The sequence below is a fragment of the Melozone crissalis genome, unplaced genomic scaffold (genome assembly GCF_028551555.1).
Source record: "Melozone crissalis strain CALT ecotype California unplaced genomic scaffold, PUWL_Pcris_2 ptg000004l_1, whole genome shotgun sequence".
Classification (NCBI taxonomy): Eukaryota; Metazoa; Chordata; class Aves; order Passeriformes; family Passerellidae; genus Melozone; species Melozone crissalis.
Genome location: NW_026535782.1, coordinates 32,988,304 through 33,003,158, shown reverse-complemented (window position 1 = coordinate 33,003,158; position 14,855 = coordinate 32,988,304). Strand labels below are relative to the sequence as shown.

Below are 14,855 nucleotides of genomic sequence, written 5' to 3'. Positions count from 1 at the left end.
CAGAGGATGCAAAAAGGCATTAACAATACAGGCTGAAAAGAAAGGCCAGTATTTGACATCTAACAACTCTGTTCTAGTCAGAGCAAATATCCACCTACATCACTACTCTGCTTCCAGAAGAGTTCAGCAGCAGCTGCTTAAGGAAAGAATGAAAAAAGTTTGACATGATGAGGACAATTCTTCCTTTAGTACATTGTTTTAGACCTTGAAAACTGGTGGTTTAAGGACTTTCTGCTAACATCTAGGCAAATATTCCTCACCCTAAAGCAGTTACCTATTTTCTAATGACAAGTGTAACTATCTGGTCAGCATGTTTGCCATGTCATCTCTATATCAACCTAAGAAAGAATGCAAATCATGTATATGACTCATAGGATGCAACTGCTGAAGTGGTGTAGATTAACTTCAAAAGGACATCATGTTGGACACCATGGGAGCTGAAGCTATCCCAGGTTTCCAAGCGTGGCAGACCTCAGAATCACCATGTAAGAAAACAGTGAAACTATCTTTGAAAATCAGGGAAAACTAACTCTTTATACCTCTTTCCTTTCTTCTTTCATCTCCTTATTGATTCATTCACTGTTTTCAGGACAGTGATGGTTTAGTCAGAAAAACAAAATTGATATTTATGTGGTGCTTTTAATTATATGGTATTTTAAGATAAAAACAAGTAAATTACACAAAAATGTAGACAAGCAGAAGCAAGCTAGCATCCAAAACATCCCATGAACTAAGAGTAATGACTGGCTCCTGATCATTATAACCGAACAGGAAGAATGGCAAGGGAAAAAGAAAAAGAATCCTCTAGCAGAAACAGTATTTCCACATTAGAATTTCATAGAAATAGTGTGCAGAATCCTCTGCTTTGAGAAAAGATTCACTCTGCTTTCCAGTTCATCTGCCTGGCTTTATCCAATATGTTTTTCTGTACTTCTGCTCCCCTATGTGAGGTGGGCCATTAGCATCATCCTTGGGAGGAATGACCCTTTTTCAACCAGATGTTACAAAGTATCTGCCCTCTTCACATTCAAATTTGTTTTCAATAAGAATACAATGTAATTAGAGTAAACCAATAAATGAATCAGAATGAATCTTTCCATTAAGTTCTTCTCTATAGAATACACATTTGAATAAAGTTCTTCAGGCTGGTGATGTCCCCAACTTCTGGTTTTTAGTGAGTATATTTAAATAGTGCAGTTAAAGTCTGGTTCACTGAAAGACAATAAAAAAGGTAAAAGCAAAGACAAATGAAAGGCAAAACTTTCAACATCCTTCTATGACTCTTTTAAATAAACTTACAAAAATTATTTTGGGGCAATACATTCCACATGAAGAACAACTTTTCCTGATGGTAAACATCCTCTAGGTTAAATACTTGCTCAGAGTGGGAGGGGGAGCGGTGAGGCTGAGGGATCTTATGCTGAAGGTTAACCCTCTAGGTACTCACAGCCAGCCACTGAACTGTCTTTCATCTGGCAGAAAGCTGTAACTTTCCCTCTTGGTTCCTGGCAAACATATTTCACTTTGTAGGATACTTCATTTAAATATCATGCTAGTCCAGGAAAACGTATTTCATTTCTTTTTAAACTCAACCTTTTTCTGCCAAGGCCAGAGTATTTGCTGGTAAATTCTTCTCTTAAATCCTAAATAAGTTTTAACAAATTTCTTAAGAAATTATGAATTTTTAGCTCTTATAGCTGAAACAGAAGAACCAGATCACTTTTCTATGCTCTTTTGTATATTGTTGATAGACTGTGATTGAAAACTTCCTTTGAAATTAAAGATCTGAATACATTTGTGTATTTAGCCTTTTCTTTCATCCATTCCTTTGAGGAATCAGATTACTCTATGGACTAGTTTTTCTGTGAAACTCAAGTTCATGTGTAAAGCTTAGCTCAATGTTAGGAAGTTGATAATCAGCTCAGATCAAGACTTTATAAATAACTTCCAAAGCTAAGAAAACGTCAGATACGAACTTTCTCAGCTGAATCTTCAATTAGCTGCAATATTATTCTACTTGCAGTACTACAAAAATTCAGTCTGAACGCTACCATTTTAAATCTACATGTAAATGCACTTAACAACATTATAAAAAATTATAGAATTTTTTTAATTAGGTAGCTTAGAGGATACACATTTTACAGTAAACATATATCTGAACTTCAAGCAGTAGGAAAAACATTCCTTTTCTCTTAGTTTGCCTCCCAGTATTTTTTACATATTTTATGTGCTGAAGATAAATAGGTTAGCACCCTAATAAAGGTTATTTTAACCTTTGGCAATGCTTCTTTTTCAACCCTGTTTTTATATTGGACAATATATATACATTAGAAAAGAAATCTGGGTACAGCTGCATTCTTATGACTGCTAAAACCAAACAAAGTTTCAAGCCAAAAAAAGTAGTGAGTATCACATGAATTCCAGAGAAACATTGCAAGGATTAATTGACCTCAAGAGGTCTTATAGACTTACAAAAACTGGTTAATTATTAGAGTACATTCTTGTAGGAAAATGAGGAGTTGTCCATTTCTAAGGATAAATTGATAATTACTGGAAAAATCAAAATAAAAATACTGTTAACAAAAACATTAAAGAAAATTTTATTGTAGAATGTCTTCCCCAAATGTAATTGTTTAATAAGCTTGGAAAACTAGCTATTCTCTAAAATTCTAATGCATATATTTATATATAAATATATATACTTACATTTAATACATGTACCAATGTGTTAACACAAATACAAATAAAATGAGAAGAATTTATTGTGGAAAAGTAAATGAACAATGAAAATTTCAAGGACCATGAAAGTTTTCATTCAAATAAAAGGCTAAATGTCTACATACATAATTAACTCTCCAAAACCAGGAATCTTACTGTATTTCACACCAGTCATTCACGACCTAGGTGACTTTAAACTTTTCTAAAAATGCATTTTTTATCTTACTCCTGACAGCATTCAAAGGAAGCTCTGTGTCCTTTCTTTGAATACAGGAATAAAAAATACAGATGGGTAAATGGTAACCTCAACTTCAGAGGTTAGACATGATTCAAGTAAGCACCAGAAATGTATGCTTTAAAAATCTTTTGAGATATAAACTTCCACCCATCTCAATAAATATCAAGGTCCTGGAACCTTCAATCCACTCCCCAAAATGGGTCTAAGACCCCAGATATTGTTTATCCCATTAAAATGGACTTCTCCTCTCTGACTCTGGCACATTACACAGATTTTTGCTGCTATGTCTCTATAAACCTTTTCTGAAGTTTTCCTACTTCCATGAAAAACAAAGAAACAAAACTTGCAAGGGGCAATGAGCTAAAGACTTAAAAAACCAAAACAGCCAAGGAACCCCTCAACCCTACCCCTTAAATACTGGGCATTCAAAGAATTTTGAAGGAACATAACCCAAAATGTTTTATCCAGCTTAGATAATGAATACTAAAACAAAATAGAAAAGAAAGCTGTGCTTCAGCTTGCAGTTTTGTCTAAAGAAGGGAAGTCATGCAGAAGCACAGGGTAATAAAAAATAGACTAGTCAAAAGTTTATAGTCATTTGACCTTTAACATGTTTCAAAGTTCAGGTCACATGAAAGATTAGATTCAATTTCAAGACAACTTTTCCTTTTTGCTCAAAAGTCCCTATTTCAGAAACAAGAACAAAAAAAAAAAGGTTTTGGAAACTAAAGAGGAAAGAAGGGCTGAGTTATAAACAGAGATTTTTTTGCAATTTATGTTAACCAACCTCTAATTACACTACCAAATCCTTACTTCTCAAGAGGTACACCTAAATCATCTCTCAGCTTCACTTACATTGTCTTCCTTATATGTCTCTAGCACTGTCTCTTCTATTTGAAATAAATTATCCATAAATGAATCTGCAAGTTGAAATTTGTTCATTTATGTCTGTATTCTCAATGCCTTCAATCTTTTGGGACATGTAATGATACTGTTTAGAAAGAAGCTGATTCTTTGGGATGTTTTCCTGGTTCATTAAATGATCAAAGCTGCTCCTATTTCTATATTAAAAAAAAGTTTTTAAGTATTTTTCATGCCAAAAAAATACTACAGTGAGTAGTAGGACAGTATTTAGCATTTAGAATTCCTTAGCTCACTATTCCAGGACAAACTAGACATAAACTTAAATAGTTTTTAGTTAAATTAAGACTGTATTATAGCATATGAGGTGTTTGGGGTTTTTTACCATTCTTTGTATACACTGTTAGAAACAAAAGCATTACATGGAAACTCCATTATGACTACACATCCTTTTCTGTAAGACTGCTTCCTAGAAAGTCAGACCCTAGCCAGCAGTATTGCCCATATATCGCACTTTGCACTTGCTCTTGTTGAACATTATGAGGCTCTGCTCAGCCTGTCTATCTAGCCTGGGCAGGCTGCTCTGAAGAACACCCTGATCCTCCACCATGCCAACCACTGCCCTCAATGCAGTGTCACCTGCACACCTGAGATTGCATTCTGTTCCATCAGACAGGTAGCTGATTCAAATTTTTACTGTTTTGGTCCCCCTACTATCCATGATGGCTCCATTAATTACTGTCCACCAGTAATTATGGCTGTGCAATTTTGCACCACAAAATGCAACTATTTGAGCCTGGTAGTCCAGTCAATTTGTCAATGACCTTACTGTCTACTTTTCCAGCCCACATCTCAATAAATTTAGGGAATAAGACTCTGGGAGGTAGTTAACAGCCTTGCTCAAATAAAGGCGTGCAATATGCACTGCACACTTCTTATTCATAATAATTCATAATACCCATTCACCTTGTGACAGAAAACAATGAAGATGGCGAGTCCTTGGTAAACCCATGCTAGATTCTCACAATCACCTTCTCTCATGGCTTTAGAAATGGCTTCCGAATCTCTTTACTCCAAGCATTCCCAGAAAGGGAGATAATGTTGGTGGCTTCTAGTTCCCTGGATCTTCCTCTTCAATTTTCTGAAGATGGGTGCAACGTCTGCCCTTTTCCAGTCACCAGTAACCTCCCCAGTTGCTGTGATCTCTCAAAGATGATAGAGAGTAACCTCCAAACGATACCAGGCAGTTTGTTCAACCCCCTAGGATGCATCCTATCTGTTCCCTCGGACTTGCATATGTTCAGGGGAGTTAAGCTGTGCTGCAATCAGATAACATCTGTTTTCTTCTAAACCCAAAGGATTTCAAGCTCCAGGCAATGAGACATGCAGAGATTGAAGTGCAGAGGATCACAGAGGCTGACACCTCACGTTCCTCTTAGGTCCCCCATATAAGAGCTGCAATTTTACTCAATAACAATATTCACTGAATCAATAGCTTCTTATCACAGAACATAGACAGATCAAATAGGTTAGCTCTTGAAATTTGTAAATAGGGACTACTAAAAAATCTTTTTCAATGGAAATCAATGTATGTGGACATACTAAATATTAGACATTTAACCAGATATTTTAAACACAACCTATAACTACCAAAACGTCAGTTTCAATACTACACAAAAATTAAAGAATTTAGGGAAGACGTATTCAATGATTAGAGATCCTTAGCTCAGCTTTCAAGAGACTCCAGATGGAGATGTACTCATTGAGAAAAACTTATGACTGTGTTATTGATTCCACTTATAATGATACTTTTGGCTTAGAACAAATTTCCTTTGAGACTACAGTAGTGAATAGAAATTTCAAAGAACTAAAGCTTTTTTTTTTCCACTTACATTTTTCCATTGCTTGCTTTGCTTATTCAATTTTGATGCTTGACTTTGCCTTTAGAGATATAAGATTAGGAATTAATGATATTGCTATCCTTTGGTATGTCAGAGAAGCTAAATGTAATTTAGAAAAATACTAAACACAATTTGCTACCTGTAGGTTCCAAATCTGTAGTGCCATGCATCACTAGTAGGCTATCTTTTGGGAAGTATTTGTTTGAATCTGTCTATTTAAACAAGAACTGAAAAGAGACAAGTGATGAAGATAAATTTAAAACTTAACAGCATTTCAGGTGATAGGAAGAACTGAGATCTCATGGTGGAAGGTGAGAAAGCAACCAGAGCACATCCTGCATGAGCTGTGAAGCTGAGAGTGTTAGCAACGGGCTTTAGTAGCTGGGGTTGTGTTTATTTTTTCAGGTACTGACTGCAACAACCTACTCCTATTCCCAGACTGTCTGAGGCAACTAGAAAATGAGATAAGCAGCACTGCTGAAAAAGGTGGAAGTTGTATGCATCTGCAGATGCCACACTCTATGAATGGCATGCAACCCACTAACACAGCCACTGAAGCAAGAGGGGCATAGCAAGAGATTATTGATAAACACTCAAGAAAAAAGGTTGATCCTCCAATATATTGCTTAGCAGAGAGGTTTTTTCCTCCTTTTTAAAAGAAGAGTATAGATTTAATGAAGTTTTCAACAGACACTTTTCTGCTTTCCTGTAAAGCTGTAATTTAGGTGAAATTTGATGAAAAAAAGATCATATTCTTTGCAGCATACAATACAGAAAAGCTGGATGCTGATCTGACATTCATAAGCAATGACAGGAGCTAGACATACATAGAAGTGTCAAGATACCAGAAGTGTTATGGGGACCTTCCAATCCATGGGCTACACTTATTTCCTGGAACTAGCCAGAAAACAGCTATCACTGTCACAAGCTCACAATCGTAAGCTCCCAGGCTGAGACAAACCACATTATGAAGGATTATCAGAAAAGCAAACAAAACACATCATATGGGTCTAGTTTGGACATGTGATAAGAAAATTAAAGATGGGAGACATGAGGAAACTTTTTTTCTAATTACTGTTTCCTTATTAAGAGTTAGCACACATGAGCTAGTTCTTATTATTCTCACCCCTCAGAAAAGAAAAATTGAGAAGAAAGAAAAATAAAATTGCTACCTACCTGCTGTGGAAGGTAAGCAAAAAATTAAGAATGGCTATGTCCCTGAGCATGGATATGCAAAAAAATAAAAACCAAGAAGGAAACTCCTGAACAATAATTTCAGAAGCTGACAAAAAGGCTGGAATTTAAAAAAAATCTACAAAAACAACCTCAGAAAAAGAATAACACTGTCTCAGGGCAAGAGTGTTATCTCCTTTGATAAACAGAGCAGTAATGGATTTCTTTAAAACTTGGTTGCAACTTATAAAGTGACTTTCTTTTTGACAAAATATAACTAAAATGATTTAAATTAAATTAAAAATGAAGTTTTTAAAATAGAGTACTTACTTGGTGTGCCATGTAATCATCAAAATTAATATTTCTCTTGATGAGAATAAGATACGTCCATACATTTATTCAGTGTAGAAAACGGTAATTTATTCATTGGTCCCTGCTCAGGGTAAAGAATTGTCCAAAAACTCATCATATTTAATTTATTCAGCTTTATGACACCTTGGCATGTTTAGACATTTTTCATTTGGCTCATATCATATTTACATCAAGAAAACAACCATATTTAGATGGTGCAGAAGTAAGAGCTGTGTCAAGCAAATGTGCTGTCAGATTTCATCCACCAGAGCTAAAGTGAGCTCTGTCTTGTAGATCGTTTGCTACAAGGATGGACTGCTGATGAAAGGTTGCCTTAAGATCAGCCTTCTGGAGCATGTAGGCAGGAATTCTCCAAAGTCCACATGAAAGACGTGAAGATATCACTAAATACCAGGCTCATACTTTGTAAAACATCTGCTGGCCAGATCATTCATGTCATCTGGGACAGCCTGTTTGACATCGCACACTCAAACAGACACAAAACACTACTGCCATCACTTGCCTCTGAATGGCCTTGGCAATGGCTGGGAGCTGATATGAATACAAGAAGGTATCAGCAATGGTTCAGGTGAAATGACTAGTATTCATTATATTGTTAGAAAGATAAAGCCCATTCCTCTAGCCCAATCACATGCAATGCATTTTTCATGTGATGTGGTGTTTAACTTGTAGTAAAAATCTACTATTATTCAATGAGCATAAATGAAGTGAAGACCTTTGTCAAAGACTAGGGTTTCCCCCATGCTGCTTCACAATCTCACCTTCCATGGAACACTGGGTACACTGAGCTTATAATGAAGATATTACACAATTTTTTTGTGAAGACTGATGCCTAATGACCTATTACACTGTGATATTTACAAATGGTTTAGAAAGGTGCTTTCACAGTAGTGATTTTGTAGAATGTTAAATAATACTGAATAAAATCATAGTGACTGAAACCTACATAACAGTATAAGAAAAAGCAAAGCCACCACAACACAAAATAGTGAACTATTCAAAAAGCTTTTAGACAAGACATTTGTAACAGTTTCCAATAAGGAAAGCTTTTTCTGCTCTTCTCTCTCATTTCACTCACCCTATACAACACTGAAATCTGCAGTACAAAATGGTATCCAAATATTTTTCTCTTCCTTCAAACCGTAGCATATGGGATCTCTTAGCCCAGCATTCTGTACTCCTCCCCACACACTTGTTTGAGACACAACAGATAGCCACTGATACCATGTGTCATTACTTGGCTCAGTTTCAGCACTTTGCTACAAAACACTGAGACCAGAAAGGAAGGAATAGGAAGTATAGACTGTTCCAAGTTTCTGCTGCTTGTTTCTCCAGAAGTAGGAAGTCCACATGATTTGGTATTACCCAACTGCAGACAATGAAACAGCTACAGACACATGGAAACAGACAACCTAGTACTGAGTAACTAGTCTGGGATAGACAGAGCAGATGCCTATACTATATGCCTAGTATAGTTATGCCACACATTTCTCAAAATCAACTTTCCAGCACAGAAAATATATACATTTGGGAAAAAAAATAAAAAAAAGAAAGAAAAAATAGGATAAATATTGCAGGGTGTAATTCTAGTTACAGTCATCAATGTTGAACATTGAAATATTCATTCACTGAAAAAAAATATACTTCACATACACATACACTGTAAATTTATCATATACACTGCTCTGTAGAAAACAGATGTCATAATTTTCATCACAAGAAGCTAAGGGCTTGAATAACGTATTTGACATCAGTCCACAGTTCAGCCTTTGAGCCTGCTGTGCAAATTCAAATGTCAGCTCATGGTTCACCTGTCATCACCTCAATGTAAACACTTCCTGAGAATTTTTCCCTAAATCCATGTTTTCTTTAATTACTGATAAACTCAAAAATCATTTGGGGGGAAAAAAGGTGTGGCAACAGCAGAGGGTGATACAGTACAAATCTCTCTGAAATCAGCTGGGCTTCTTTCTCCTGCCTTCTCCATCCCTTCCTTTTCTCCCTGGCCTCAGGAATACCTGCCCAAATGTAATTGTCTTGTTGACAGAACGATGGAATTGTCAGTGTAGTTTTCAGTTAAGCCATTAAAAAACCCCAAAACCAAACATGGCAGGGTTATTTGGGCCAGACAGAGAGAAACAGGAATGGCTCAACTGAATTACTGCGTGTAAAACTCTGGCCTACTGGCTGAGTAATTCAAACCAGGATATTTTCCTCCCATAATATAAGAACAGATACTTCCTTCCTGTGTGAAGAAATAAAACCTTCAACATTCTGCTTTTTATTATTTTAGAAAGAAGCCAGGGATCAGAGAACATCAACTAATGAAACTGTTTTGTATATGTATTTCAAATTAAAATAAAAAAATCCTAAAATTTAAGCCAGATCTCTATGTTTACACACACACGTTTCCCGTCTACCAAATGATTCTTGGAACTTCTGCCTCAAACCTTCTGCATGCTCTTAAATGAAGCAGTAATTCTGAAAACGTACCTTAAAATAGTTGCTAAAAAGGGGAAGAAAAAAATAAAATTACCCTAAGTCATGAACTCATTGGCAATAATTTCATAGAAAGCCCAGCTATTTTCTATTGGGAGGAGTTGGTAAAAGAAGCCTCCTGGTATCAGATGACCAAAGATTGATCAACTGTAAACTGCACTGCACCAACCAACAGCATACTTGATTTCATGACTCCATGATCCATACAAACATCTAATTATAAATGGGACCTAGTCCTGCCAGTAGCAGGGCTATTGCATCAATCTCCTCTGCAACATTACAGTGGAATATTGATAAATGGCTCTTGCAAAGACACACCACCTGAATAAGCACATTCAGAGACAAGGGTTCATGAAAAAAACCTTAGTTATATCCTCTTAGGTCTCAAAAGGCCACATTGCTGTTTGCTTTCTTTGCTTTACCTGAAACCAGTAAAAAAAAAAGGTAGCCAATGAATGTGAGCAATGAGAGAAAGCAGTTCTCCAGACAAGTACACAGTTGACTCATCAACAGCTGCCTAACTAAATAATATGCATACTCTGTCTCTAGAACTTCCCATATAGATTGTCTTTTGAGGCTATAAAGAAAATATTTCTTTAAAGATTCTTCATCTTGTTTACTGAACGGCAGTATTGATCCCATAGACATTTTTTACTTTTTACCTGAGTATAGCTAAATTCAGTTTTGAATGTTATGTTATTCCTCAAATTCCTGTGGAGCCCACTTTTATTTTTTAGAATGGAAGCTTCTCATCCAATTTCAATCCTTCTGAAACTCAAAGTGCATTTCTAGCTCTACATAACTTGTAAAAATAACTAGTAATAATTTCTGGTTATTTGGCATAACAGAGCTGCTAATGTGTGGTTTGGTTTTTTGGTTTTTTTTCTGACTTAACCATTCATTAATTTATTACTGTATTTAAACCTCTGATCTTTTTAGCACTACACACAAGATAATAACCCTGTATCACCTTTTGCTTTGGGGATTTATTCTTTTTACTGGATTATAACTGACATTCAGTGTTGCAGTTATTTTCTAAATTGATCTCATTCTATCATGAAAATGAACAAAATACATATTAAAATATTACTGAAATTATAATTTGTTATGAAGTACTAAAAAGATAAACATTTTGGAACAAAAGGAACTGTTTCCTATTCTCATTTGATTGCCCTTCAGCTGTAAAAATATAAGGCATTCTACAGTGGGTGTGACATTAATAGCAAAGTAAGTACCAGAGCATCTCAAAGAGCAGGAAGCAGTTAATCCAACACAAATAAATTTAAATCAGCTATAAATAAGAAATGCTTCTTTATTTCTGGACATGCAATGTGTTAATTCTAGCCTTGGTAGTGCTTTCCATATTTTTTATTTCCAACACCTACATGATTACTTAAGAATAATAGTGAAGGCTTTATGCTAACTATTGTGCTTACTTCAGAAAACGTGAAAGCATCCACATTAATTTCTTCATATTCATCTTCCAAATCATCACTTTTAACATCTGCAAGAGCACTGGCCAGTTTCTTTCGCAAAAGACATCCCTTCCAAAATGCCTAAACAAAAAATTTAGAGCATGTTATACATAGCCATAGATCAAACCCAAATCCAGTTTCTCTATGTTATCCCATTAGGAAGATAAAACATCTTGGGCCTTTGTTTAATAGCTCAATGATATGTTTTTTGAACTTTATGTGACATTTAAAACTACAAGACAAATTAAATGCCAGCATATGTCTAAAGCTTAGAGTACTCAAGAGGCTCTCCACAAGTAAGCAGAAAGGAATCCTGCAACTCCCTTAACTACAAACCTGGGTCAACTAATTAATTATATGACAATTCCTTCAGGGACTATTAAAAACTGAAAGGAAAGCCTACACAAGAAAAACCTGAGTGCCAACAATCAAATTACTGAGAATAAAAATACAGATGTACTAAATGTCCTATGGTTTACAAGTAGCAATTCTTGGAGACATCTCATATAATTGACCCAGGTCACTTACTCTCTCTCTTAACTGTCTAAGATCTTTACTTAAAAAAAATATTACCACTAAGCATAATCATCTCTAAGAAAAAGGAGCACATTAGGAATTAAAGTGCTAGAAAACTTGGAAGGGTATTAGGAACACATGACAAGCATAGCATCATGTCCAGCAAAAACACTTCAGAAATCACAATGAGATATATGGAATTAAGAAAGCTGCATACAAGATGGCCACTTCCCCCAAAATCAGTATTTGACATTATTAGAATTCAAGATGCCCCAAGTGTTTAAAACGCAAAATATTCTCACTGTCATAAAAGAAGTGGTGTTGTACACTTTTAATGGCTCTGCAAGGAAGGCACTAAAATAGGAGGGGTAAATCTCATAATCTGGTTTAAAATATAGATTATTAATTTTTAGAAAAAGTCTGTTTGACCCCATACATTATCGAAAATTTTACTATTTTACACACATATTTCCTGATAATTATAAAATTTAAATATAAAAATTAAAATTTAGAATTGCTGTCTTATAATTTCATTGTTGTTATTTTTCTACAGACCTTTTTAAGCATCTAGATAAAATTTCCTGATATTACTGAGTGATCAAATGACAAATATATTTAATTCAACAAAGGCAATTATCTTTCACAGATTCAAAGGAGAAAAGCAATCCTAATGATATATGCAGAAAGCTAAATTGTGAGGTAGCTGCTAACAGAGATCTATGAAAGCATCAAGTCAGTGTTCAGTTATGATCAAAGAAAAATTACATGTAGTAGTTTTTAAGAAACAAAATAAAAAATTTCTTACTGTACAAATTCATTCTATATCTGCCTATGGAATTCAGTTCTTGTTGCTTCTTTAAAAAAGATTGTAACATATCGTGGCAAAGGTTCAGAGCGGAACAAAAAGGAAAAAGAGAACTACAAAGAAATGTGAAAAGAGACTAAACAGATGAAAATTTTATTTACAAAAGGTAGATGTAAGGATGCATGTATGAGAGATCTAAGAATCTGTAATATGCACAGAAGATAAATAATAGATCACTTTTATTTTCATACTCTCTTTGGGAATTACCATGCTTGAAACAAATGAAAGGAAGCACATACTAATCACTATACAGATTTGTTAAAATGCACCACTTTAAATATAGTAGAGGTCAAATACATAAGTAAGTTCAAAAATGGATTAAGTAAGTTTATGGAATCAACTGTTAATATGCTAGCTACACATTATACTCCAATAGCAAATTTTTGAATTTTTGCTTCTAAATCACTTTGTCACTTTTGGAATTTGTATATAAGACCTACTCTATGGAATGTTTCCAAGTTAACTTGAAATATGAAATTGACTGAGTTGACTTGTTTCAAAATGTAGGAAATAACCCCATGAACCTTGTCAACTCAGCAAGCAAATTCTGGTTACCAAACTAAACAGAGTCAAGGTGTGGACTTCAACCCTTGCCCATAGTTACCCATTCTGTTTAACTGTTATTACCTCAGTATCTACCACAGAACAGCCCAGGCCATGTTCTGCTCCCAAGGACAATATGGATAAAGCAATCCTGGGTTTTGGAGTTGGGAAGAGAAGGAAAGAAATGGATAGGTAGGATAGAAGAGACAGGAAGATTATTTAGTCACATAGATAACAGACACAACACGGGTTACACAGCACCCACCAGTTTCATAGCATACACAAGCCCCAGTAAGAACATGGGCACAGTATCTCTTAAGCATAATATTAAGAATTATATCAAGTAAAAATAATTCAGGGAAATATTTGGTGAAAAAAGGGAAAATATTTTTCTATAAAGGGAAAATATGTTTCTTTAAAGCTTTTTGTAAAGAAGTATCTGTTTTAGAAACACCAAGGTTATGCTGCTTAAATAAAGCAAAAATATTTAATTATGAAACAATAGGATAATAAGCAAGAACAGATAGAAGCTGAAAATGATGCAAAAGCAGAAAGATTTCTTTTTTTATTATTAAACTTAAAAAAAAAGAAAATACCATAAACCAACCTGGATTACTGTGGCAGCTTCATGTTTCTGTCTCAAAGCTTCTACAAACTGATGATTCTCTGTTTTATTGCAGTCATTTTTCCTCTGAGCATGGTATTGCTGCCAGAAGGACTGGATCGAGGATGCTTCCATATGCAGGCTCATGGAGAAATAAATACATTTATAACTCACATAGCCTCACCAACACAACTGGATTATCATATCTGCCAAACTTCAACCATAAAACATAGCACTGTGCTTTGAGACAAATGAAAAGTTGTGCAACTAAACAAGAAATTACAATCAAGATGTGAAATATATGCTCACTGGAAGATATTCACATCACATAATGTCTGAATCCAATTATCTAAGGACTAATCTCCACTGGGCTCTATTCCATGAATACTCACAGTAGAGGAAGAGTCCTCAAAGGAAGAATTAGAAGCGAAAGTGGTGTGACAATGACTGAATAAAATATTGGAGGGGTCTCCTTATTTCCACTGAACATACAAAAAAAAAAGAAAAATCCCCCAAAAAACCCCCAAAACCAAACCAACCAAGCAAAAAAACCCAAAACACAAACACCAAGCATGAAAGAGGAATAAATACTGCAAACTGAATGAGGCAGGTATTTTCAATGGAGCAGACAGGAAAAACAGAGAAAGTGCCATTTCATCTTTTGCCTGCTTTTACCCATTAAGATCTCTGACCACTGGTTATATGTGTAAATTTTCTAATTTGCTCATTTTTTAACAAGAACTAAGTACAGACTATTTAGATCTGTTCAGTGATTCTAGTTTCTAAATATATGTTCAACTAATTCATACCGTTGGAGAAAAAGTATAATGTCAGCCCTGAATTATGACTTTACTATCTTTACTATTCTGGAATTCTTCTCTCCACAACATACTCATTTCAATTGGATAGTGTATTAAAGAAAAGACAACTAAATTTCCAATCTTTACATAATTCCTTTCCTTGTTTAGTGCAACTATTTAAATAGAGGACTACTAGTTAGAAAAAAAAAAAATCATCATGCTTCAGAGGTCAAGACAAATACAAAAAATGGTTTGCATTCTGTTTTGAAGAGAACTCTCCAAAAACCACT

The 14,855-nt window shown here is 34.9% G+C and overlaps 1 protein-coding gene across 3 annotated transcripts in view; it reads right to left on the bottom strand.

Moving 5' to 3' along the window:
• Nucleotides 1-14,855, bottom strand: part of LRRIQ1 (leucine rich repeats and IQ motif containing 1) — a 114,210-nt gene that overhangs the window by 66,881 nt on the left and 32,474 nt on the right. For 2 of the 3 annotated variants that reach the window (XM_054278999.1, XM_054278981.1), the window contains exons 17-18: nucleotides 13,769-13,907; nucleotides 11,199-11,318 (exon numbers count right to left, since the gene is read on the bottom strand). In XM_054278999.1, the coding sequence (XP_054134974.1) occupies nucleotides 11,199-11,318; nucleotides 13,769-13,907 (259 nt within the window). The remainder of the gene's footprint in view (nucleotides 1-11,198; nucleotides 11,319-13,768; nucleotides 13,908-14,855) is intronic. The other variant, XM_054278990.1, reaches the window with a different exon arrangement.